The sequence below is a fragment of the Emydura macquarii genome, unplaced genomic scaffold, assembly GCF_026122565.2.
Source record: "Emydura macquarii macquarii isolate MOO-44397 ecotype Brisbane River unplaced genomic scaffold, CSIRO-AGI_Emac_v2 contig_295, whole genome shotgun sequence".
Lineage (NCBI taxonomy): Eukaryota > Metazoa > Chordata > Testudines > Chelidae > Emydura > Emydura macquarii.
In genome coordinates, this window is record NW_027130432.1 from 13,530,393 (window position 1) to 13,557,653 (window position 27,261).

General features: G+C 52.7%; 1 protein-coding gene across 1 annotated transcript in view; it reads left to right on the forward strand.

Annotated features, from left to right (window-relative positions):
- FHOD1 (formin homology 2 domain containing 1) overlaps positions 1-27,261 on the forward strand; it is a 63,681-nt gene that overhangs the window by 10,627 nt on the left and 25,793 nt on the right. The window contains exons 2-6 of the mRNA XM_067552849.1: positions 9,400-9,506; positions 10,402-10,466; positions 23,410-23,477; positions 24,218-24,323; positions 24,691-24,785. Coding sequence (XP_067408950.1) covers positions 9,400-9,506; positions 10,402-10,466; positions 23,410-23,477; positions 24,218-24,323; positions 24,691-24,785 — 441 coding nt within the window. The remainder of the gene's footprint in view (positions 1-9,399; positions 9,507-10,401; positions 10,467-23,409; positions 23,478-24,217; positions 24,324-24,690; positions 24,786-27,261) is intronic.

The following is a 27,261-nucleotide window of genomic DNA, read 5'->3' on the forward strand; positions in this document are numbered from 1 at the left end:
AGACTGGCTGTTAGGTATGTCCTAAGATATCCAGGGGATTATCATATCAACTGGCAGTGGTTTTGTTCAAATAATTGTAAAAACTGGGGATTCTGTCCAGTGCCACTGCTGTCTCGTTTCCCACTTATTTACCTACGCTAAAATAATCTCTTTGTTTTGTTAAAATTTAGACAAGAACAAAAATCCCAGAATCTAGCAGTTTCAGCACTTCCCAGATCCTTATAGAACCCACCCTGTCTGCTCATTGAAAGAGCCCAGAGGTATCCCTGGGGAAACAGCTGGTCCTAAGCATTCATGCTGTCCATTGTAGCGAAACTTGGGGTATCCAGCCCCCAAGCACAGGTATCATGCTTCATTGTGGTACTGTCTTTTCACCAAAATGTAGTCCAACTTGTATTCATCCTCTTTCAGAGACTGCTGCTGGGGAGGCAGCTGATGCAGTTTGGAAGAGGAGGGCTAGGCAATGACATCTTCAAAACAGAAACAAGGCTAGGGCCTGTTTATCAATCTGGGTACCAAATAAGGGTTCTGTGTATTTAGACTGAAGTATGCAAGCAGGTCTGTCATTCTGATTCAGCAAATGCAAGCAAGTTGTCAACACCACCACTTGTTCCCATCTGTCAGACAGCGAAGGATAGGTTACAATAACTAGGGACACTAGAAATAAACACCATGGAGATGCACCACAGTGTTACAATCTTGGGAGCTCTCTACTGGTGATTGGTATTTCCAGCTTTCATTGAAGAAAACAAAAGGCTAGCCCTTCTGCTTGGGTAGAAAACCACGAACATAAACCCACGCAGTGCCTTCTGAGTCTGCCAATGCACAGAATAAAACAAAGCAACAGGCATCCCATGCATCTCAGCGGGAAGTTAGTTCTGAACCCTAATAATGACAGTTTAGATGTCAATGTTTTAAACTATTTAGTGGTTAATGGTCATAGCAGAAACATCCACTAGGATGTAGGGATTTCTTCATAACCAGCTGGGGTGGCGAGGCACCTCAGACTTGGAGCGAAGGTTGTGTTCTTTGTCTCTGTGCTGTCAGCAGAGTGCTTGCGGGCACTTGCAATGCCCAAGATGCCCTACTCTGCAATCATGGCATGGCAAACCTTGTGGATATATCAAGTGATATGTAAGAGTTTCTTTACTGTGGGGGTTGAAAAATAAGAGAACTGGTGTGGTCATTAATAGCACAGAAGAGCTAGAAATTATTGCTAGTTACTGAAACAGAAATCACAGGAGGTGGAAGTGACTTCTTCACATTTGTGCTGGATAAAAAAAATATTAATGGTATGTCCAAGGAGTGTGCCTTTGTGTGACAGAGAACAAGCCGAGTGAGACTGGATTGAAAGTGGAAAGCAAGTACCTAGACAGAAGTGAGCAAGGCAATGGGTAGAGACAAGGTGACATTCTTGGTCCTGGGAGGAGTACATAGGTGAACCATTACATGTAATAAGTTTTGGTAATGGAAAAGTACTCGGTGCTCAGAAAACAGTGACTATTGTTCCAGTATTCAGGAAGAGGCTGGAGGAACACCTGTATTTGGAAAAGTTTTTAAAATTCTTAGGATGTTGTAACTTATGGTGACATTTGGAAAAGCAGTTTAATAGGTATGAATCAGCTTGGATTTGTGAAAGGCAAATCATGTCCCAGATTGCCCTCTAAAATAACTCTCCTGAGGTTCCTGTTCCTAGATTCTGCTACCTACCCTTGTTACTTGTAAAAAGTTTATTCTGTTCCCTTACACACATGCTTCCGGGTTGATTTTGGGAGAGGAAAAAGAGCAGAATTAGGAGTACTTTACATCAGGACCGCATCTGGCCTGAAAGGCTGGAGTCTCCCCTGCGGACTGCAGTCACTGTACATGCACCATAGTTGGGCATGAACAATTAGTCTTTCCTCCTGGGCCACCGAAATAGGGTAAAGAGCAAACACTTGAGGTAAGAACACTCTAGTTGCTTGGGACTGCTTAAAGAAGTTACAACTCAAAATTTCTGTGTTCCATATAACTGTCCTCCTGTCCCTTCACAATACTGTTTAATTGAGAATAGAATAAAATGACATGTTTCCAGATCCATGGCCCGTGGTATTCAAGAGAGAGTCACACCAGTTTAACTAAATGGGGGTGGGGGCGGGGGATTTAAACTGATTTAGTTAAACTGTCTGGTCACTCTTAATTCAGTTTGAGTGGCTGATTTTAGTTTAGCTTAAGTCTATTCAATATTTCCTTTCAGAGTTTTACAGTTAGCAAAAGTGTGCGTGGACATGCCTGCCCCAGCCATTTAGAATTTTCTGGTGTGATCCACCATGGAGTTTCCATGGACAATTAGGGACACTGTAACCCTATAATCTCTACTATCGGTTTCCCTGGTAAGGCGCCTCTGTGTTTACAAAGCGCTAACGTCTATTTGGGAAGGAGGCTGTCACTTTAAACCAGTGGTTCTCAACCAAGGGTACATGTACCCCTGGAGGTACGCAAAGGTCTTCCTCATCTAGATCAGTGTTTCTCAACCTGGAGGTTGTGATGGGATTGGGGGAGGGGTGGCCACAAGTGCAGGGGTGGCAAGCAGGGCAATTGTCAGGGGCCTTACGAAGCTAAGTTACATGCTTCAGCTCCAGGCAGCGGGGCTTGGGCTTCAGGGGTACAGTAGTCTGGAAAGGCTGAGAACCACAGCTTTAAACCACCCAGGACAAAGGAGGACACTGGGCCATCCTGTCAGACTGCTAAAAGGACCATGATCAGAGCTTCTGCTCTAGGACTGACCTTTTCATTTGCATCACTTGGCAAAGCCTGGGTGGTTTTGTCCCCCACCCTGAGTTTCTGGTTCAGGCTATTGGGGTGGACAGTTGGAGTTTAAAACAAGCAGGGAGATTTTTGTATTCCCTGTGGCTTGGCTATGTTTAACATGCAGCATCCTGTCTGTGGTCACAACAGAGTGAGTGAGCTCTGCGTTAGTTGCTACAGAAATAACAGGCAGGGCAAGTAGCTTCATTAAGTTCTGAAAACTTCCACTCATGGAATCTTTGAGTTCCATCTGCAGCTGCTGTGGGAAGATAGAGCATGTGGGCTGGCTGGGAGTGGAGGCCTCAGCATCCTGCACTAAGCTGCTTCACTTGGTGCTGTCCATACCACAAGGGCTTTGAGCCCTTTAGCTCCGTCTCTGTTGCAGCTGATTATGATCTTCAGTCTACCAGTCCTCCTGATCAGCTCACTGTTCCCATGCCCCTGCTGGCTGTAGCCTATGTCTGGGGTGGACATCTTTGGGTGTCACCTGTCACTCCCTATCTGCCTCAGATAGGTTAGCAGAAGAGATTAGCAGGTTGTTCTCCTGCCAGGATGTGTGACAGTGAGCATGCCTCAAAAGCAATGCAAGACTCAGATGGCCGCATTAAAAACAAGGTTTATGGAGAATGAGAGAATCCTATTACAAAAGAGAGTCCACATCACAGAGCAGGTCTGAAGTGCCTTGGAAGCTAGCCTAAGTAGATACCAGTGGGGAGTTGCTCCAACTTGTCCTAGCCTCCCTCAGCCTTTCTCAGAGAAGTATGTCCGAGATCCTTCCTGGTATCAGGTGCCTGGTGTGAAATCCCCTTGCTTCTGTGGAGCTGGCCCAGACACACTTTCTAGGTTACTTCGCAGTCAAGTGCAATCCTGCTCACAGCTTTCCCACACCTTTCCCCCCTGTGGGTTCCCTCAAGCTGTCTGTCTCTTGTAAGTCATCTGTCCTTTCATATTGGAATCAGTGGCTTAGATCAGACCATTTCCCAAGTGTTCTTCTGGATGTCTGTCCACATAGTGGGTGTCTCAATGCAAAGACGTGCCTTCCTGCACAGGGGTTGAGTGTCCCATCCCTGTACCCCTTTCATGGCTGTCTCATATTCTGGTTTGCAGCCACCCTTTTGAATGCTAATTGTTCCTGGCTTTAGGTATTAACTGAAGCCAGTTCAGCCTCCCCTTGAATCCACGTTTAAAGTGACAGACCATTTGAAGATTATTTCACACGTGAGTTCTTGACAGATTTAAATGAGCTGTCACACTGACTCAGAGCAATGTCCTGGGGACGCCTCTCCCCATACTGCAGTGCCCCTCACCTGACTGCTTCCAGCAGTGTTACAACAGCATCTGGATTCGGTATTTCTGGTCAGGGCTTTTGTTGCATGTGTGTGTCCCAGAGCCTCATTTGGGTGGAAGGAATGGAACCAATCCTAGGCCCTGCTGTTTTCACTGCCCTCTAATGCAAGAAATCCCTGCCATGGGAACTGCCTGTAAAGGGTAGCCAGGGCAGTGCTGTACATGAGCTGACTGGAACGGCATGTCCCTGTCCCCAAGGGCTGGCAGTAGGAGACAGCATGAGCCTGGGGTTAGAATCCCAGCCGCAAACGTTGTGGGTGGAACTGCATTCCTGCCACGCTCGCATGGGAAACTGACATCAGTTCCTGCAGCAGTCAGGAGGGGCAGGCCTCCCCAGCAGGCTGACCCTTGTAATTAGGCCCTGAAGCAGGCGTGAACATTTATGCTGACCTGCCTGCGGCTTAGCAGTTAACATGCTGCAGGGTTGCTAGCTAGGCTTGAGGGCTCCTGGGAAGAGTGGGGGTTTCCCCTCCTTACTCTGCGGAGCAGGGGCATCAGCTTCCTTCTGGGAGAGAGATGAGTTCCATGTTTAGTTACAGCTCCTGGGCTGGGATATGAACTTGGGGTCACATATACCCCACGATCTCCAGCAGAACTCCCATAGGGATGGGGAGAGGTTTGCACAGAGTTCAGGAGTTGAATATTGATCTTTCAGGATCGATTGAGTGGTCAGTGAGACCCGCTCGATCGATCAGGAAGTCGACTGAGTAAGTCCACCCCCTCAAACAGCGTAGCGCTGAGTCGACGGGACGCTGTTCCCGTTGGCTCAGCACAGTGAGAACAGCACGCAGAAGGGAAGCTGAGCAGTCAACGTCAGTTATGCAAACTACTCTGTGTAGTTTGCGTAACTCCCGTCGACTGCCGCCGAGTCGCACGGTCGGTGTGAACAAGCCCTGAGTCATTGGCTCAGGCAGACAGGACTGCATTGGTTACACTTGGTTCTCATTTGAATGAGTCTGTGCATGCTTTCTGTATGACATGGAAGGGCTGGAAACATGTCTTGTTCAGTGAAAGCTGAGATTCTGCAGGATCTCCATGTCATGTGGGCCACACTAATATTTCAGTATGTGTGTTCAATACCCCAAAGTAGAAAGTTGTCTCAGATGCTTGAGGTGGTTAATAGTAACAATCGTATAGCACATCATAAAGCATTTTGGGATCCTTGGGAATGCAAAGTGACATGCAAACCACATAAGAATCCCTTTAGCACCCAGTAGTGATGCAGCAGTATTGCCAGCCCCAGGCATTCACAGACAGGCCTTAGCAATCACAAGATTGGCTTAAAAATCACAAGACCTTTAAAAATGATGCACTTTGGACTTTCTTTCTTTGGCCTCTAGTTTTGAGCCTTTGGGTTGCACTGGACTCATATTTCCAAACTTTTCTCTGCAACCAGGAAGGCTAGAAATTTACTTTCCATTTTTAAATGAAAATGAAGATTCTCATCTGCGATCGCTGCTGAAGCTGGGGCTTAATTAAAACAACAAATATTACAAGACTCGTAATAAAATAGCTGGAGTTGGCAGTGCCGCTCTGTGCAGTGGTTTAGGCTGGAACAAATCAATTGAACCAACTGGTAGAATTGAAGTTGGCAGAAGGCACCGTCACCTGCGGTGGAATTTGGGAAGTACCGTGGAGGGGGTGGGGCTGTGATCCCCAGAAGCGGTCAGGTGCACAGTTCTACATCACTTCTAGCAGTACAGCACCTCCTAGCACTACACGAGCACATCAGTCAACAGGAAGGGAGAGCACGAGTTATTGCATCTCCACCACCACTTCCTTCCGCACCTGCCTGGTCCTTGGCATTGTCCTGTCCAAGTATTGACCCAGCCTGATTAATTTCAACTGAGGGAATGGCTGCGTCACAGCTAGCAGCAAATGGCTGCTGTTGACAGGTTCCCAGATGTTACTAGCACAAGTGGGGAATGAGTGCTCCTTGTGTGCAGATATTGCTGGGGTCTACCAGTTGGAACTTAGCCTTCAAAGAAGGGCATCAAACCTCATAAGTTCCAGTCTCCTAGCCTCATGCACCATCCAGTAGACCATGCTGCTCCCCACCGTGTCACGGGAGGCATACTTTGGCAGAGGGCCTGTAATCCCAACTCTTAACGACATACTTCAGGCAGCACAGTGTAAGAAACAGCCGTTGTTGATAGAATCATAGAACTATAGGGCTGGAAGGGACCTTGAGAGGTCATCTTGTCTAACCCCCTGCACTGATGCAGAACCAAATAAACTTAGACCATCCCCGACAGGTTTTTGTCCAACCTGTTCTTAATAACCTCTAGGGATGGCAGCAGCTGAGTGGGAGGGAGGGTTTAGTAGCTAGGAAGTCGCACAGTTGAGCGGCAGGACTCTTGGGTTTTACCCCTACCCCTGCTGCTGAGTGTGAAATGACCACAGTGATCACTTTTGTCAAGTGCTGTGAGCCCTATACAAGTGTACGTGGCAGTACTGTTACTGTGTGCTACTGGCTAGAAAAGGTGCATTACAATTGTCTGCTTTTTGAACTGGGTCAGTGAACTGGGTTGGCAGGTCCTTCTCATAGTGACAACACAAAGACTCACAGACATGATTTTGCTTGTGACTTGGCATAGCAAGACACTGAGGCCAGTAAGGCCGTGCCTTCTAATGGCCCAGCGTGATGGCATGTAGTTGGATCTGCAGCAAAGTGGGGCCAGGTTTGCAAATGCTCAGCCTCCTGATGTCAGTGCAGAGTGAGCCTTCCAAAGCACGAGAAGGAGCCGTGGAGTGGTGGCGTGGGATTTACTGTCCTAAAGGAGCCGGGATTTCATGTGACACCCAGTCCCTTCAACCTCACCGTCACCTGTTGATTGATTTCAGGACGTCAGCTGAAATTGATGTTCGCTGACAGTTGTTGGTTGAAATCAAATTCTACCAAGCCTAGCTGTGTGTGTTGGAGCCAAGATCCCCGGGTGTTCTGCCTCCTGCTCCCCTCAGTCTCCTGACTGTATCCCAGAAGGAGGTGATTTGTCTCTCACAATTTGAAGAGCTGGGGTTGAAAACGCCCATTTCCATGGAGGATGCTTTGCCCCCTGCCTCCAGTGAGGGTCTGTGTGACAATCCCTGACATTTCCCACCCCAGAGCAAGAGTTACTGTCTCACACATAGGTCCAGAACGAAGCACACAGGAGTGAGAGCTGGGACAAGGGTAAAGAAACAGGTCCAGCTGTGTGTCTGAGTACGGTGGGCTTTGGGAGTCAGAGGAAGAGGCGGCATTTGGGAAAGCAGCTCTAATTCTGGGCAGTGCCCTGTAGGCTGAACTGGCAAGGAGCTGCCCTTTCCCCTCATGCTGTTCAGTAAGGGGGCCTCCTTACGGTGGCTTTTCTGACTCTGACTTTCCTCCACACGGGTGAGATCTCCAGACCCTGCTTGGCTCTTGTCACTCTTACCATCGTGCTGCTGGAGGAGGCATCCTCTCTTGTAGGAGAGAGGGAGGGTTCTTACCGCTGTCCACAGCAGGGATGGCAGCTAGATCCTACCTGCCTTGAGGCCAGGGCCTCATGGTTGCCATGTGACTCAGGAGGGTCTGAACCTGTGGGTGTTGTGCTCTAATGCTTAGAGGCCTTTATTCTGGGATGTTAATGCTGCACAGCCTTGAGGCTGTGGTTTTCATCACTGGCAGGAAGCTGCCAGGCAGTGATGAGTCAGCATGCAGGCTTTGTCAGGGTTATGATGGTGGGTGAGTCAACAGATCTTGTGTGTGCTGAGGGTGTGTGCACATGTCCCTCTGCCATAACTCCAGGCTGCAGCTGGCTGCATCTCTCGGATGTGTGTTGCAGGATGCAGGTGGGGGGAAGAACTACTAGCACCTAGTTGCTGCTTTGGGTGTTGGCGCAGTGCCCTCATTTCCCATCTCACCCCCACTGACGAATTGACATTGCCCCACTGCTCCCCTCTGTTGGTTCTCTTTATTCCCTGCCTCCTTTCCCTGTGGGCTCCTTTTGGGACTTTTTCCTCACCTGCTGCCAGCCCTGTTAATGGGCTCTGTAAGTCCTTGCTCAAGAGCTGAAGAGATAAGTGCACCAGTGCATTTCCCCCAACAGAGGATGGTGATCTAGCTACGGAAGCAATGACCCTGAAAAAGATGTAGGGGGGAGGGTGAATAATTAGCTCAGCATGAGAGCCAAGTGTGACACTGAGGACAAAAGAGATAATGCCATCCTGGGATGCATAAACATGGGAATGGTGAGTAGGAGCAGAGAGGTTATTGTACCTCTGTATTTGGCACTGGTGAAACCGCTGCTGGAATGCCATGTCCAGTTCTGGGCCTCAAGGATGTTGATAAACTGAAGAGGGTTCAGAGAAGGGCCAGGAGAATGATTAGAGGATTAGAAAACTTGCCTTATGGTGATAGACCTAAGGAGCTCAATCTATGTAGCTTAACAAAGAGACGGTTAAGGCGTGACTAGATCACAGTCTGAGTTCCTACTGGGGGAACAAATAGTTAATAACGGGCTCTTCAGTCAGGCCGAGAGAGGCCTAATACGATCCACTGGCTGGATGTTGAAGCCAGACACATTCAGACTGGAATAGGGTGTGTGTTTTTAACAATGATGATAATAAATCACTGGAACAATTTGCTAAGGGCTGTGGTGGATTCTCCATCAATGACAATTGTTAAGTCAGGACTGTCTGTTTTTCTAAAAGCTCTGCTCTAGAAATGGGTAGGGGCCATTCTCTGGCCTGTGTTATACAGAAGGTCAAGCTGGATCATCACAGTGGTCCCTTCTGGCCTTGGAACCTCTGAATTGGGTGAGGGGAAGAGAAGGCCGTGATGTGGAGAAGTGGCCTATGAAACCCGCAACCTGGGGCAGAGTGCTATTGCTGAGGGGACATCGAACACAGGGTTCCTGGGCTTGTGGGTGTCTTGCACTGTGCCCCTAGTGCTGAGCTCACGTGCTCAGCTAAATCCTCAGTGAGCTGTTCCCAAGACACTGTGTGGCTGGGCAAGCCCCACAAAAGGGGATGGCAGCAGCTGAGTGGGAGGGAGGGTTTAGTAGCTAGGAAGTCGCAAGGTTGAGCAGCAGGACTCCTGGGTTCTATTCCTACCCCTGCTGCTGAGTGTGAAATGACCACAGTGATCACTTTTGTCGAGTGCTGAGAGCCCTATACAAGTGTACAGTGGCAATACTGTTACTGGGTGCTTAACACTGGGACGCTGCTCCTCATGGCCTACCTGTGCATTCCTCCCTCCTGTTAGCAAGCACCATCACTGATTGAAGGGGGTCCTTGTGTTTGCAGCTGGCGGACTGTACGCTGCAGGTCTCGCCATCTGGACAGTACCTGGATCTCGATCTGTCACTGCTGGAGCAGAAAGATGAGCTGGAAGGATTCTATGAGGAGATCAGGTGAGTTTCTGGAGTCCTAGATATCATGTGGCACATGAGCCAGTGTCCCCACTCAGGAGACTGCCCAGCCAGGTGCCAGATGACCCTGCCTCCCCCACCGCCACCTTACTTCTCCAGATGCCCACATGTGCTCCGCTCCTGTAAACTGCACGGAGCGAGAGATTGCTGCACGTGGCTCTTCTGCCTGCTGAGCGGGATGGAGCAGGCAGGTGAGGGGCCTGCGAGGGAGCAAGGATGCCTGAAATTGGGGCTTGGTCTGGAAGAGTCACTTGAGGGATTCACTCCTGTGCCAGCTGCATCCTAGGTGTTAAGTTGAGCCCCTGGGCCGACAGCCTGGCACCAGAGACCAGTTTGCAGTTGGTCAAACTCTAGGGCCATCTTTGGGGTGCGAGGAACCTTGGATTTGAGGTGCCCTAGCAGAGCTGTGGGAAGAGGGCTGCACTGGAAGCAGGAGCAGCTGCGGATCAGGACTGAAGTGTGCTGGCAGAGGTGTGTGGAGGCCCCAGGATGCGACCAGGTGACAGTGCACCAAAGAGCTGCCTTTCCTGAAGGTGGCTGTGCTGATCCAGCAGGGCCCAGTAATAGCTGGGGGCAACTGCTGTCAGTATCCCCAACTGCTGCCCCATGCCCTGTCGCAGTCCCCAGGGGTGGGGCTGGTTCCGTGCTCTGTTCTCTGGAAATGGGATGTGGTAGGGGTGGAGGTAGCTGTTCTGAGTGAGAGGAGGTGCTAGGGCTTGAGCTCTGCTGCTGTGTGTGGAGGGCAGGCTATGCCCACTGGTCAGTGTGGGTCCATGCCTTGCTCACTAGCAGGGTCCCAGTGAGCATGCCCTGGCTGCCCGCGAGCGAGGCTATTGGTGACATTCATGGTGACTTACCCACTTTCCTCTTGTTCCAGCAAAGGGAGGCGGCCAACTCTGATCCTGCGCACGCAGCTCTCCGTTCGAGTCCATGCCATCCTCGGTGAGTCCCTGATAGCCGAGGGCTCTGGGCCCAGTCCCTGCTGTATTCCCCATGGCCTAAGCCTTCGTCCTTAATTGGCACATGGCCACTTGGGCCAGCAGCACTATGCCATGTGGCTGTTTGGGGCCTGGCTAATCCTGGCCCAGGGGTTAATTCCTGAGTGCTGCTGGGGGCTGGCTCCCTTTCCCACGATCCTCTGAGCACTAACGCACTCTCTGGCTTCATGTCTCTGCCTGCCATGGCTGTGTTTGCCCAGTCCCTATCGCTACCAGGCCCCTGTGAGATGTAAATGCAGTAGAGGAGGAAGGTCTGAACAAACTGCAGCTGCCTGTCCTGACAACACAAGCAGAGTCAGCGCCAAACAGTACTGCCATGGTGGACTGGGCTGGCCAGGGAGTGAGGACTGGTGTGAAAAGGGCAAGGGCTGGGCTGCAAGCAGATCTCCAGTTAATGATGACCCTCGGAAGAGCACCCAGTGGCTTCTTGACCCAGGGTGCAACGTGCCAATCTCATGTGCCAGGTGCTCAGAGCCTGATACGGGAATGAAGTGTGATGAAATGTGTACAAACGTGGTCATTATTTATTATCTGCATTAACATAGCATCTAGGAGCCCTAGTCCTGGACCAGGCAAGACTCCATTGTGCTAGGCACTATACAAACCCATATTCAGCTGGAGAGCGTTCCCAGTAGGATGAGCAGTCCGTACTGGTGCCTCTCACAGTTCTTCTTCGAGTGCTTTGTTCATGTCCATTCCCAATTTAGGTGTGTGCGCATGCCACACATTTTCCCCTAGCTGTACCCGTACAAGTCGGCTCTAGCGCCCCGTGCAGCGTCATGCACATGCACCCGCATGTAGGCGCCGCCGGCTCTCCCTCCCCCTCAATTCCTTCTTGCCGCTAGTGATGGTGCTGGAATGTCTCTTGCCTTTGCAAGTTCTCTAGCTAAACCTAGTGGTTTATTCTTGGTACTAGTGTACATAGTTTGCTGTTTAGTTGTAGTTAGTACTAGTTGGTTCGTTATTAGAGTCCCAGGGTCGGGCATGCCCCGTTCCCCTGGTTTAAACCCTGTGCTTTGTGTAAGAAGCCTATGCCACAGAGTGACCCACATCAAAGTTACTTAAAGTGTCTGGGGGAAGCGCATATCCTTGAGAGGTGCAAAGTCTGTAAAAGTTTTCATCCACGGACTAAGAAAGACCGAGATATTCGTCTCAGGGCCATCCTGATGGAGTTGGCACTCAGACCAGTGTCAGAGCCCGATAGATCAGACTCAGCACTGAGCATGACGACCGCGGCACGCAGCGTGCCTCCAGCACCCTCTTTCTCCTCTTGGCACCAATCACCATCTCCGATACCAAAAAAGAGGCCGAAGAAGACTTGCACGGAGCGAGGTCACTCTCCCATGGAGAAGGCAAAGGGGACCAGGGGAGACCTGCATCAGGCTGCCAGTCCTCCCCGTCTCAGAAGTGTCCCTCGCCACTGCGAGCATCGATCTTGGCACTGGGTCCTCCACCGACTCTGGGTAGCCTGGTGGTGCCGTCAACTCCCGAGGCCTTCCAGGCTATGAAGGACCTCCTGGCGCTGCCTGTGCCGCTGCCGCTGAGGGACGGCAGGCCACTGCACTGAGATTCGGCACCGGTGGGTAACCTATCGAGGGACAGATCTGCCTGACAGTCCCCGTCTTCGAGGCACCACTCACCGGTGTGCATACGCTCCCTGGAGTCGAGACCACGCTCTCTGGGTCAGGACAGCATCAGACCGGGCTTCCGCTGCTGGTCTCCGGAGGACCGGCACCAAGCAGAACACCGCTATGTAGCTGTAGATTGATGCAAGTCGCCAGATTCACGGCACGTTTCCCCAGCACTGTGACCCCGCTCACCTAGCCCGTATGAGAAACCGAAAGACAAGAGCCGGTCCCGGCACGCACATCTTTCGGGCTCTCCGTACCGCTCACCGGCACCAGTGCATCAGCGAGCTGTGCACGGCACCGTGCAATACTCGGACTCGGCACCACTCTGACCGTTGGACAGCGAGGAGGTTATTCATACCAAGCAAGCCCCGACCCTGATGCCAGGCTTCCCAACGGTGCTGCCAGTGGGAGCATGGCCACAGAGACAATGGCCCAGACCGTGGCCTTATTAGTGGGGATTTCCCTTGGGGTTGCCACAAACTGGCTCTCTGAGAGAAGCTTCGGTACCGCACTCCCTCATCCCCCAGAGTTTGGCACTGCACCTGGACTCAGACTCTGACTGGGATGGATCACGTGCTTCGAGCCCGGGGGAACCACCACACCCAGAATGGAGGCCACACCCCCAAGTCAGGTGCCAGCCTCATCCTCGTCGTCACCGGACGAGGCGGTCACGGATCCTCGGCTGTGGTGCTGATGGATGATTTTAGAGCGCCTATTGGAAAGGGGTCACCTCCAACTTGGGCCTCAAGATAGAGGAACTGGACGAGCCAGTCAATGAGCTGTTTGAAATACTGGCCTCAGCTGTCCCTAGTAGAGTGTCCCTCCCAGTCCACAAGGGGGGTGTTAAACTGGCTAAGGCCCTGTGGCAAACCCTGGCCTCCCTGCCCCCCACCTCTAAGAGAGCAGAGAGGAAATATTATGTGCCGGCTAAAGGGTTTGAATATCTTTACCTGCCAACCCCACGCCAGGATCCCTGGTGATCACAGCTGCCAATGAAAGGGACAGATGAGGAAAGGCAGCTCGACCCCTAAGCACAAAGATGCCAAGAGACTTGACTTATTTGGTCAAAAAATTTATTCCATGGCCAGCCTGCAGCTGCGAATAGCAAACCAACAGGCACTGCTAGATAGATACCACTTTAATATCTGGCAGCCGCTGGACAAGTTCACAGACTCAGTGTCCTCCTCCTCCAAGCAGGAGTTGGAGGCCATTTTAGAAGAGGGGAGATCAGTGGCAAGCAGCTTCTGACGTGGCGGACTCTGCAGCCAGGACCATGGCCTCAGCTATATCGATGAGACGGGCATCATGGCTCCAGTCCTTGGGTCTCCCGTCAGAAGTCCAGCAATCTATCCAGGACGTTCCCTTTGATGGCGCGACCCTCTTTGCTGAGCAGACAGATGCCTAACTGCATGGCATGAAGGACTCAAGGGCTACTTTATGGTCACTCGGTCTCTATACTCCTTCCTCTAGGAGGAAGCCCCAGCATGAACAGCGCTCTGGGGACCACCCCCACAGAAACTCCTATAAGAGGAAAAACAAGGCTTACATGAGGTACCAGGGCTGTTCGCCATCTGCTGGCCTTCGTCCGGGCTCTAGCCGCCATAACTGGGCAGTAAGCAGGCCTTTTGAAGGTGCGCCCAGGAGCGATCTACCAGTTCTTTCTATGGATTCAAACCCCCTTTTGTTTTCTTCTCATCTAACCCATTTCTTCCCAGCCTGGTCTGCCATAACATCAGACAGATGGGTGCTCAGCACGGTGGCTGTTGGTTATACCCTTCAGTTTGCCTTGCTCCTGCCTTCCCACCTTCCCTCCCCGTCCCTCTTCAGGGACCCCTCTCAGGCGCAACTCCTTAAACAGGAGGTGCAAGCACTCCTGCGGGTGGGTGCAGTGGAAGAGGTTCCCAGAGATCTGCGGGGTCGAGGGTTTTATTCCCGTTACTTCTTGATCCCGAAGGCAAAGGGAGGGCTGAGGCGCCTGAACAAATACCTCAGAAAACTAAAATTCGCATGGTCTCCCTAGCCACCATCATTCCCTCACTGGATCCCAGCGACTGGTTCGCTGCTCTTGATTTAAAGGACGCCTACTTACACATTGCAATCTTCCTGGTTGCAGGAGGTTCCTGAGATGTATGGTAGGAGATTGCCACTACCTGTTCACTGTGCTCCCCTTTGGCCTCTCAACTATGCCAAGAATTTTCACCAAGTGCATGGTGGTGGTAGCAGCCTACCTCAGGCAGAGAGAAGTGCAGGTGTTCCCCTACCTGGATGACTGGCTCATCAGAGGCAGGTCAAGGTCCCATGTCCAAGCCAGCACTTCACTCACCCGAAGCGTTTGTCAGGTGCTGGGCCTCCTAATAAACTAACAGAAATCGGTGTTAGTCCCTGTGCAAATAATAGAATTTATAGGATCAATGCTCGACTCATCCATGGCCAGGGCCTTTCTCCCAGAGGAAAGATTCCAAGCAATGACGGAGATTATTACCCACATTTCAGCTCATCTGCTCACAGTGGCGAGGGTGTGCATCAGCCTCCTGGGCCACATGGCGGCCTGTACCTATGTGGTCCCCCAGGCCAGGCTGCACCTCTGACCCCTCCAGATGTGGTTGGCATCAATTTATTCTCCAGTCAGACACCACCTGGACAGGATAGTTAGTCCCTTCAAAAATACTTACCTCCCTGCTATGGTGGTCGAGTCCGGGTCATGTCCTCTTGGGAACGCCCTACGAAGCACCTCAGCTATCGGTGACTCTGGTCTCCGGTGCCTCGGATCGGGGATGGGGAGCTCACACTGGTCCACTCAAGACCCAGGGCACGTGGGCCTCAGAGGAACTGAAGTTGCATATCAATATCAAAGAGCTCAGGGTGATTCATCTAGCCTATGCAGTCTTTCTATCACATCTTGCCAACAGGGTGGTACAGATTCTCATGAACAATACGGCCTCCGTGTATTATGTCAAGAGGCAAGTGGGGGGCCAGATCCCCTGCCCTATGTGTACAGGCCATGCATTTCTGGGGCTTCTGCATCAGCCACAATATTCACCCAATAGCTGATGCTTTTCTCTTCCATTGGTCGGAGGGGCACCCGTATGCCTTTCCACCAATGCCTTTGATCCACAAAGTACTCCAGAAGATGAAGAGAGACAGGGCACAGGTCATCCTTGTGACACCAGCGTGCCCCAGACAACACTCAGGATGCTGGTAGAGCTGGCAGGACCCAGGCATTGGACCCTGCCGCTGCGCCCGGAATTTCTTTCCCAAGGTCAAGGTCGCCTGCTACACCTAGAGCTGGCCTCCCTTCACCTGAAGGCTTGGATGCTCGGTGGCTGAACCGGGAGGAGCAGGCTTGCTCAACCCAAGTTCAGCCTGTGCTCCAGAAAGCAAGAAGCCATCAACTAGATTGGCCTATAGGGCTAAGTGGAAGTTCTTCACCTGCTGGGCGACCGAACGTGGCATGTCCCCGACAGAGGCATCGATCCCAACAATCTTGGAATATCTGCTCCACCTGAAGCAAGAAGGATTGGTCTTCTTGTCAGTCAAGGTCTGTGTGGTGGCCATATCTGCTTTCCACCCCTTGGTGGGAGGTAGAAGAGTCTTCTCACATGAGATGACAACTAGCTTCCTCAAGGGTCTGGAAAGGCTTTTCCTGTTGATAAGCTAACTTTCCCCTCTGCGGGACTTGAATTTTGTCATTTCCAGACTCACTGGACTGTCCCTCGAGCCCATGGCCTCGAGCTCCCTTACATACCTGTCCTGGAAGGTCGCCTTCCTGGTGGCTATCACGTCCGCCAGGCGAGTGTCGGAGATCGGGGCATTAACATTGAATCCACCCCATATGGTGTTTTACAAGGTCCAGCTACGCCTGCACCCAGCTTTTTTGCCTAAGGTGTTTTCCCACTTTCACCTGAATTAGGAGATTTTTTTCCTGTTTTTTGCCCCAAATCGCACAACTCCAGTGAGTAGAGATGTCTGCACTCTCTCGATGTGAGGAGGGCCCTGGCTTTTTATATCGACAGGACTAGGCCCTTCTGTTGCTCTACACAGCTCTTCATGTCAGTTGTGGACCGGATGAAGGGCCTACTGGTTTCCTCGCAATGTCTTTCGAAGTGGATCACGGCCTGCATCCAGGCTGGAGTCGCACCTCTGATGTCCTTGACAGCCCACTCAACAAGAGCGTGAGCCTTCCAGGTGAATGTCCTCTATACTGGACATCTGCAGGGCAGCTACCTGGTCATCCGTGCATACCTTCGCGTCCCACTGTGCCTTGATGCAGCAAAGCCAGGATGTCACTGGCTTCAGTAGAGCGATGCTTCAAGGGTCACATCCATGAACTCCTGCCTGCCTCCGGAGAGACTGCTGGTGAGCCATCTAAATTGGGAATGGACATGAGCAAGCACTCGAAGAAGAAAGAACGGTTGCTTACCTTGTAACTGTTTTTCTTTGAGATGTATTGGTCGTGTCCATTCCACACCCGCCCTCCTTCCCCTCAATCCGAGTTCCAGCAAGAAGGAACTGAGAGGGAGGGGGAGCCAGTGGCGCCTATATGTGGACGCATGTGCACGCCGCTGCAGGGGGCATTAGAGCCTGCTTGTACGGGTACCACTATGGGAAAAAGTTTTCCAGCACTGATGCATCTCTCACTCACACGCTCACTCACACTCACAGACCGCTAAACTGGGAATGGACATGAGCAGCACATCTTGAAGAACAACAAGGTAAGAAACCATTCTTTGTCTCTGGGCTGCTCCCATGTGTTAACACATCCCAGCAGTGAGGTCCCTTCAACTCCTCTGCTACTAAGAGACAAGCTGAAGCTGGTACTTGCCCAGTTCTCGCTGAGTGCAGCAGTGTGGGTGCACAGTGGTGGCAGCAATGCTGTTAGGGGAAAGCCGGGTTTACATTAGCTTTGAGCGCGCTTGTGAGGGCCAGATCGTCTCATTTCATCTGACAAGCGAATTCCATTGCTTCAGTCCTGCTCTCCTACAGTGTCTGTCTCCTTGTCATGAGCCTCCTGGTGCTGGTTGAGAGTTTCACTGCAGCCTCTGTGGGAGGCCGTGGTCACACACGAGGAGTGATGGTCTGTCAAATAGCAAACGCCAGTTCCATGTAGGGGTCTGAACACTGGGAGCTGGACTCTGTTCAGTGGAGGCCAGTATAGGAAACCGTGAAGCAAAGAACCTGTTTCCATGTTGATTTCACTAGTGATTCTAAAATCCGCTTCATTGACTTGTTCATCCGTATGCACACATTCTTAGATTCCAAGGTCAGAAGGGACCATTGTGATCAGCTTGTCTGACCTCCCGCACAACACAGAGCATAGAACTTCCCCCAAATAATTCTTAGAGCAGATCTTTTAGAAAAACATCCAATCTTTCTCTCATGGCTCGTTTCTAAACCCTCCCCAGTTTATCAACATCCTTCTGGGGTTGTAGGCCCCAGAACTGGACACAGTATTTCAGCAGCTCTCGCACCAGTGCCAAATACAGAGATAAAATAACCCCTCTGCTCCATCATCCGTGAATGGAAATGAGAATGGCTCCTGCCAGCATGAACAAGTCTCCAGAAGTTCCATGGGGGTCACTGATGAGGAGAAATAATGACTTCTCCAGAAATGGGCCTCCTTGGCTAGACATTGCTGTAAAATAGATGCCACCTTTCCTTGTATTTCCTCCTTCCTGTTGGTAAACAAAAAGTGCTGCTGGCTGGGTCCACAATGGGTGTGATCCTCATTTCAACAGACACACATTTGGGACAGAAAAACCTGAAATAACCCCTGAATTCTCCCTGGCGTGGTGCCTGGGTGTTGTGGCTCTGTGTCAGTGAGGGAGTGGTACTACAGTTACTCATAGCCCTCAGAGGGTTGAGGAAATGCATCTTTGCTGTGACTGGGGAGATGGATTTGTCTAGGAATTTGACTGTTTTTCCCACTCAGGGTATATACGCTGCAGCATAAGCGCATGTTTGAGCCCAGCTTCAAGCCTAACCCTCCTTGCGTCTACACTGTGATTGCACTAACCAGGGCTTGGATCCAGGGTCCCAGGACCCTGCAGGGCTGGAGGGTCGGAGCTCGAGTTAAGCCAGGACCCAGGGTCCAAGCCCTGTTGCTCTGCAGTGTAGACACAGCCCCGCTTGACTCAGGTCCCAGGAGTCAGCTGCAAGTATCCCACAGTTCCTTGGGACAACTTTTAGTTCTCTCTGTCCCAACAATTTGTAATCCATTTGATTGAAAATGGAAGCCATCCCACTTTGCAGAAGGCAGCAGCTCAGGTCAGCGTTAGCCCAACTCTTCTGAGTATCCATCTGTAAGCACACTATCAGAGAGCCTCCTGGGTTTGCAATAGAGAGCGAACTGACCAAGCCTTTTGCAAAGTGAGCTGCTTCCTGGTAACTTGCAGGACGGGCAGTAAAGTTTTCCCACAATGCACCACAATCCTAGGGCTCGAGTGGTCACATTTTTCCAGGGGGCTCTAGGGACTCTGGGATATGGTTACTTTGACTCGGCTCTGCGCAGAGCAGTGTGGACGTCAGAGGCCTAGATTGGAGCCTGGGTTATGTGCTATGTAGGAGGTTGGATTAAACTCTGACTCATGTAAATGTACCTCACATGCTCTGGGGGCCGAAGGGGTTAATTCATTTCAGCATGAGGAGCCCAAGTACAACAATATTTTGGCCTGTTTTACTGAAAACACGTAGCATGCTGCAAATGTTCTGGGTGGTTTAGGCAAGCTCTAAATATAGACTTGGAAAGTACAAACAACTGTCTCACGTGGACAAGATCTCTGGTGGTGGGTCATGCGTCCAGTGCTGGGAATCAGCCTGACTTCTCTGAACTGGGTCTCTCCCTGTTCTTGAGCATGGTGCGGGGATAACAAGTACTGCACAGTGGGCGCTGGATTAGCAAGACCTAGAGCCTCCGCCCCTCTGCTGCAGCATGGGGCCCTCCTGCAGGGAGCCCATGGGGAGCTGGCCGTGGCATGTGGTGCTAACTCTGCATGGGTCCAGCTGCTCAAATGCATTCAGTCCTTTCCTCCTCTTGCTTTTCCATGTGACCAGCTGCCCCAGGGCTGCAGTGTGGGAGGGGAGGTAGGCCCACACTGAGAAGATGAGCCCTGCTCTAACCAGTGTGCTCTGTGCAATAAGAGCCCAGGTGATAACCACCGAGAAGCTCTGTCAGCCTAGACCAGTGTTTCCCAACCTGGGTCCCAATCCACCAGTGGATCCTGGGAAAGGTTGAGGTGGGGTTGCACATACCCTGAAAGCTCTTCCCTCTGCCCCCTGCGCTTTCGCTTCCCCTGGGCAGCAGGCAGCAGCGTCAGGAGTGGGATCCAGGCAGCAGCAGCACGGAGCATCAGCCAGTTAGGGATTGTGGCTGGCCCTGGGGAGAAAGGGACCACCTGGGGGCTGCAGGAGGGGGGCAAGGCTGGGAAAGTGAGAGCAACAGGGTTGGGGAGGAGCTGATCAGGGGACTTAGCTGGGGAGAGGTGTGGGAGGGGATTTTATGATTTTTCTCTTTTTCTTGTTTCAATTAAAAAATTCATTGAAAATAGTGAATGGTTTTTCTGCAATACCCTGCGTGCACTCTGTGTTCATGTAATGGGGACACGGCATTTGGTGGGTACCTAGCCTGCGAGCGGCTCTAGGCTCGGTGACATGGTATGTAGGATAAAAGTGCCCATCTACCAGCCGGCAGGTTGCCTGGGTCCCTGCCCCCACATCGTCGTCCGGACAGTCTTCATTCACACACAGGCTGGATTGGCCTTAGTGGGTGACTGAACTGCGTGGGATACAACATTGTAGCACTGGTGATGGGTTTCCCTGGACAGACTACTAAAGAGTCTGCCTGGAGAGCGGGCCACGGTCTGGGAAGATGTCTTTGTCTTGTATGGAATGTCCCCCTCTGTCTTTGTGCCACAGTGTCTGTCCTTTCCCTTCCCATGTGCCTGCAGGTCTCTTAGTGCTCCAGGGCAGTGTCCAATAATTGTGCAATCCTTTCCCTGCAGAGCGGTTGAGGTCAGGGCTCTGCCGTCTGCTGGGAGTTCCCAGGCTCTGGCTGGGTTAGGGGCTGCTCTGCCTTGTGTCTCTGGTGCTCTGACATTCCAACAGCTGTAGGGGGCAAAGGTCACATGAACTGCTAGTTAAACAGAAGTCCTAATCAGTGTTCCTGAAATCCTTAGAAGGCTGACGCTTGCCTCATTAGAGCCCCACAGCTTCTGACTGAGCCACCTCAGGATGCTGTAGAGATGAAGTGGATTGTGCTTTAATTACTGCCTATCAGACAGCAGGAATCGAGGAAACCAGCAGTACAGCTTGAAAACCCCAGCTCCACACGTTGTCCTGCAGGACATCAGCCTGATGCCATGTAATGGGTGCACTGAAACAGCAACGTTCAGAGGTCAGCTCTGATCGCGATCATGTGCGGGATTCTACAGTCTGCACTGGGCAAAGGCGTTCTTCTTGGCAAAACCAAACGCTTGAACTGTGCTCCTCTGGTGAAGCCATCCCTGTGGTCAGCGGGAGAGGAGCGTTAGCCAGAACCCTTGCTCCCCCAGCTAGTTTGCAAAGGTCTCAGCGTTGGGTCAGGGCATCAGGATCTACCTTTCTTTAGCTGGAAACTGGACTTGTGGCAGGCATGCAGTTTGCAAATCAGGCTGCTTATAGAGCAGGTCTGCCACAGAGCAAAGACTAGGCTAGCTGCTGTCTTTGCACACAGACTTGCTGCGGACCTTCTGCTGGAGCCTGCCTGCCTGCGCAGACCAGGCGTGGCTGCTGTAGGGTTCCTAAACTACTTTCTGACTGTGAGTCATACACGCTTCCTTGCCCTCTTCCTGACTCCCCTTTGAAGTCTGCAACACGTCCACTGTGATCAGATTGTTGATGCAACCTTATTTACCTGGACCAATCGTGGTCTGTCTGTTGCTCTTTAGGGGAGGTCTGTGAAACAGATCATCTCCCAGCCCTAGCAGACGGGCTCTGGAAGAGACGCCATTGAATAGGCCTTCTCTGGCTGCTACTAGCAATGGCTATGTGCCTAGTGTCGGCAGCAGGCTGGGCCTTGCTGTCATGGGAAGTCATGTTACTTTATCCTGTCCCTCACACAAGCGGAAGGATGTGTCCGAGCAGCATGTGCCTGCTCCATGTGCCTGCTGAGAGCTGGGATTTGCCCACAGCTCTAGCCCAGCAGGCCTGGCGGGGGAACATGCTAGCTCTTAGACAGTGCACAGCCAACATTTTATTGACTTTTGTTTTGCCATCCTGGACAGCAGAACGCCCTTCGAGTCTTCAGGCCTTCACCCCGGCATCTGCCTTGTTTCCAAGTTTCCCACTAGCTCAGCAGGCAGAGCTCATCCTCATACTGCTGGGGAATGCAGCATTTCCATTGGCTCCTGGCCTGCTGGAGATAGCAGCTGGGCAATCACCTGCGATGCAGGGGATCCATCAGTTAAAGAAATCCTCCCCTCACCCCATCTTCCTTGCCTCCCCCCTCTGCCCCCATAAGGTCTCTTCAGCCTCTTTTTATTTCTTGAGGTGGTGCTTCTCGAGTCACCATGTTTGCTGCATGGCTGGAGCCCCTCCAGAGAAGGGTGCCATTGCCTTTAATGGTACTCAGCCCCTCTGAGCTAGCAGCAGGCACTGCTTTAGGCGTCTGCATTGTCCATCCATGTCCTATCCTATAATGATGTGAACCCTCTGTGGAGAGAACAGACTAGCGCTTGATTTTTCTACCTGCCTTCCACACGCGTGGGTCAGCAAAGTGCTGTGCAGAGCAGAGACTGTGCAGGTAAACTGCTGGTGCTGCTGTGCTCAGCAGGGTGGCCCTCTGCACAGTCCGAGAAGGGCTGTTGGCCCTGATTCTGCCATTGTATCTTAGGAGTATCACCTTTCACCTGGACAGAGAGAGCCTCCAAATCTGTCCTGGGAATGGCGCCCTCTTGGACTGCCCTGGGGAGGAACCAGGTGGGGCCATCCCTGGACCTACCTTGGTCTCTGAGGCAAGGAAGAGAAAGAGGCCATGCTTCTCATCACAGTTCCTGTTTCTTCTCTGCAGAGGAGATATTTATAGCATTGTTATGCAAAAAGAAAGAAAACAGGAAATCGGCCGTTCCAGATAACCCACCATTGCCAGGCTGTAGCTGCTCCCTGGCTGCCAGCCATGTGTCTGCTTTCCCCAGAGCCCGAGGCTGACAGCAGGACCTGGGGGCCACTGACTCCTCTAGTGCTATGGGGAGGAGACACAGCCGGGCCTGCCTGCAGCCAGGGGCTGGAATGTGCTGCAGAATGGCTCCAGGAGTTTCATTGAGCCTTCCCAAAGAAAGCAAGCTCGCCTCAGGACTGAGATTGAGCAGCAGGGGGGGCATTTCAGCCCAAGGAGATGTTTCCACCCTTACTCTGCGCTGGAGGGAGGTGGCTCTTGTCTTAGGACACCTGCAGTTCCCAGTTGGGAGCCATGGGGGAGGGGAGGGTGTGCACCCCCAGGGGGTGAGATGGGGAGATAAGTAGCTCAAAGTGCAGTTTGCTGTTGGCAGAAGGATCTTGATGCTATATGGGACTTTTTTTTTTATTCCCACTTCCAGCCCGCCCGCAATACCCACTCCCACCCGCTTCTGCATTGTTTCTTGCATTTTTATCCCTCCCTGCTGCAGGCTGGGTTCAGCACCTGGGGTCCCAGCGAGCAGGCTCCTCTCAGCACCACCCCGCGGGGAGGAGATGGGTGTGTAGGACCCCTGGGGAGTCAGTTGCGGGGTGCCTGCCTGTGCTGGGGGGAACCATCAGGGGCCTGCAGAGGGTGGTGGCTGGCGTGGGGCTAGGCCAGGAAGCAGGGCTGTCCTGCTGGGCTGGAGTCCTCGAAGCCACATTGCAGCACAGGTGCCCCTCGGCCCCTGGGTGGTTTAGTCCTGAGCCTCGCAGCCTATGGCCCGCACGTCGGCACCAGGAGTCAGCTTGGCAGGCCCAGGGCGCTGGCCTGTCTGTCCCCCACCCGGTCCCTCCATGACTTCCGGGTGCGGGTAGGGTGTCCCCAGCTTCAATCCCTGCCCCGAGGCGAAAGGCTGCATCTGTCAGTGGCACCGGCCCCACTCCCAGCCCCTCTGCAAAGGGAGCAATCCCAGGGGAGACAGCTGTGCCCCGGCACTGGGCCGTGGCCTGGCCAGTGTGCCTGGCCACTGAAGGGAGGGCTCGTGGCCTTCCCCGTTGCTGGGGGATGCCCCAGGACCCGTGTCCCCACCCCTTATAATGCAGCGGTTGCATCTTCTTCCCTTCCAGAGAAGCTGTACAACTCCCAGGGGCCGGAGCTGAGGCGCTCCCTCTTCTCCCTCAAGCAACTATTCCAGGTACGCTCCCCCAGCCCCATGGCAGTATCCTGTGGTTCCGGCCCCTCCCCCCTAGAGCCCGGTGACCTCAGAGCCCACGGCCTGTGTCCAGGGTCGTCTGCTGTGCCAGGCTGCTCTGGGGCAGCATGAGAGGCCTGGGGTGTGATGCGCAGCCCCAGCTGCTGCTTTGGGTATAAATTCCCGTGTGCATCCTGCCACTCTCCCCCGGCCTGATTCCCGCTGCCCCCGCTTGTGCACTGGCTGCACGCACCCGTGCTGAGGGAGCTGCAGGGCTGGCGGCTGGGAGGCAGGGGCTTTGGCCACTGAAAAGGCAGGAGAGACAGTGTGGGTTTGTCAATCCAGCCCCTGCCCCCTGGGTGGCTGCAGATTTGGGCTAGGGCCTTGAACCCCGCCTGTCAACCCTTGCAGGCCCATTGCTTCCCACCCTGCACTAACCACTGGGGCATGGCACAGCCAGCACTTCCCTGCCCTCCCTCCCCCAGTTCCTCCTCCCCTCCCTTCCCCATGGGGCATAGCATGGGCACAGCTGGATTTGGCCAGGCCTCCCCCAGCTGCAGGTTATGGGGCCTTTGGCCTCTCCTGACCCCCAACAACCTTCTCTATCAATCTTGCCCTGTCTGCCCCATCCCTGCCTTAGGGGAGCTGGTCTTGGGCCTCCTGTCCCCCTGAGGCGGTGGCTGTGGGGTCTGGACTCTGGCTCGCTTTGGGCAGAGCAATGTGATCTCTGGTCTGTGCTGCAGGAAGATAAAGACCTGGTGCCAGAGTTCGTGAACTTGGAGGGGCTGACGTGCTTGATCAAAGTGGGGGCCGAGGCCGACCAGAACTACCAGAACTACATCCTGCGAGGTTGGTGATGGGATTGGCCCTCTGCCTGCCCCCTCGGGAGGGCCCAGAGCCACTTGCTTGCCTATCTGGAGCCCCCCTGGCCGGGATGGGGGGGAGATCTTGAGCCCCTGATGGCCCATAATGGCCCAGACATACGGAACCTCAGTGTGAACAGTCCAGGTGTGGGAGCCCCAGCTGGAGAGGGAGGCCTGCTGGGAAGAGGTGGCAGGAATCGTAGGCTCTGCCCCTCTGTGGGCAGCTCTTCTGTGCCAGACCCGCCTGTGGGTGAACTCTGAGCGGGGGCTGTGCAGGGTGACCCCCAAACCACGTGGCAAGGCGGGTGCTAAGTCCCCACAGAGTCTGGGCACTAACTGGTCTTTCCTTGCAGCGCTGAGTCAGATCATGCTGTTTGTGGATGGGATGCTGGGTGTGATCGAGCACAACGAGACCGTGCAGTGGCTCTACACACTCTGTGGAAGCATGGTGAGTGCAACGGAGAGCACGCCCCACCTCAGCCCTTTGAACCGGGGCATTGCCGCCTGCCCCCAGACTCCACTGACTTGGGCCTCACTCCCTGCTGCTCTATTGCTCCTGCGCTCGCTGTCCTGAATCTTCTCAGGGTGGGTCCCCGGCCTGCTTGCTTGCCCCCAGGATGAGGCTTGTGCCTCGCTGCCCATCAGCTGGGCTCTGTGCATGATCGCATGTTTGGTGGCTTATTATTTATACGCCTGTAGAGCTTGGGCCTCCTTCTGAGGATGCCGCGCACACCCATATTCCAAAGCAATCCTCCTTTGAGTAATGGTCCGGAGTTTCTTCAAAGCAGCGTCCATCGACCCACACGTGTGCAGTAACTCAGTTCCCTCTTGCCACTGCAGGACCTGAGTCGGAATCGTGTCCTCCTTCGCTATTGCAAAACCTGTAAAATGTAGTTGGAAATAGTTTATATCTTAGTTTAGGAATTCTAGTTAGTAGATAGTATAGACCAGAACACTTCCTCTCCCCACAACCCCTCCAGGCTGGGGAAATCCTCCCTGGTCCCGGGATTATGTCCAGGCTCCTGGGATTCAAGAACTGTCTCCTGCCCTCGCTCCTTCTCTATCAGTGACGAGCATCACCAGTGCCTGTAGTGTCTGGGTGAGGCACGTATCTCTGCAAAGTGCAGTATCTGCAAATCCTTCCAGAATTAGAAGGGCCCGAGAGCTCCAACTGAAAATGCTCCTGATGGAGGAGGCTATGAGCCCCACTGTCACCCAGACCCGGGAGGCATCGTCGGTACTGTCTCATCTATGCAAAGACCATCTGGCTGCGTCAGACAAACCAGGCCCTTCAGGCGTTTCTACTGGAACTCGTTAGACTCTGGGTCCTACGGAGACCTTTGTAATCTTGGAGGACAGCTTCCTCCCCTACCTATCTTCCGGGCACTGCACTCCTGAGAGACATCCTTACCCTGGGGAAAGAATAGTTACTGTTGTCTCAGGAGAGGTCCCATCTCTCTCCACTGAGCAGCGCCTCAGTACGGACAGTATCGTTACCGATGGGACCGTCCTCAGAGTCAGAGGGGATAACTGCACCAGTATCTCCGCCAAGACACAGGAGCCCTGACTAGCAGCCAAGACACCATTATCCCTCTGATTGTGGCCCCCAGGGACACCTGGTATTGATTCCCATGGTGGCAACCACAACCAATGGACCCTTCCTTCTGGCCTTATTGGGACACCTGTGGCAGGCACCTGGACCCCTCTCAGGAGTTGTAATGCTCCTCCCCCTCTCGTCAGCCAGTTCCATCATTGTACAAGGAGGAAGAACCAGAACCGGTTCTGCTAGAATTGCCATTTCCAATGCAGGCTGCCTCCTTATCTCCAGACGACACCATCACTCCTTCATCACCCTCTCTGACAGATGACCACCAGCAATGTCAGGAATTCTTGCAAAGGGTCTCTAATGATCTACAGATTCCACTAGAGAATGTCCAGGAACATCAGCATTGGCTCCTGAACATTTTATAACCACAGGGACCTGGGTGGCCCTTCCAGTTAATGAGGCCATATTAGAGCTGCCGAAGCCATTTGTCACACACCAGCATCTTCTGCCCCATGCCAAGAAGAGCCAAAAGACGGTATTTTATGCTGGCCAATGCTGACTTTGTTTTCCCAACCTGCCCCTAATTCATTGGTGGTACAGGCAGCAAGGTGAGAGCTCAGCCACACTGTCAGAAATCTACCCTAGCAGATAAAGGGTCAAAGAGACTGGACCTCCTGGGTAGTAAGCTTTTCTTCTCTCCAGGCCTCCTATTTCGAATGGCTAATTACCAAGCTTCATTAGGCAAACACGATTTTCACACCTACCCCAGGTTGGCAGGATTTAAACACAATCTCCACAGGGGAGACTGAGTCCAGTTCTAGCCCTCTGGATGAGGGGAGGCTGGTAGCAAAGGGGGCTCCCCAGGATGGAGTAGATGCTGCAGATACAGCATCCAGACCTTTGGCCAGAGGACTGGGCATGCACAGGGACTTGTGTCTGTGGTTGTCAGGCTTCCCTAGAGAGGTCCAGAACACCTCCTCTTTGTGAGTCCAACCTGCGTAATGAAAAGACAGATGAGTCTCTACAACCTCTAAAAGACTCAAAAACCACCCTGCAATCCCTGAGGATTTACACTCCAGCCCCTAGGAGGAAACACTGGAAACAGTCCTTTTGACCACAGCCACCCCGTTTGAATACCCCATACTACCCCATACTACCAGCATTCATCTGAGCCACCGCATCCATGACATGGGATTCAGAAGTCCTGTTTCTCTGCTCCCTCCACTGCAACATCTTCCATGTACTTCCAACCACCGGCCAAAGGCCGTTTTTGACGTGTATGTCAAGACCTGCATATCACTACCAATGCCACCTACTTCTCCCATCATCTTTGGAGGCCATTTTACTTTCTTCACCCACAGTTGGAACAAGATCACCA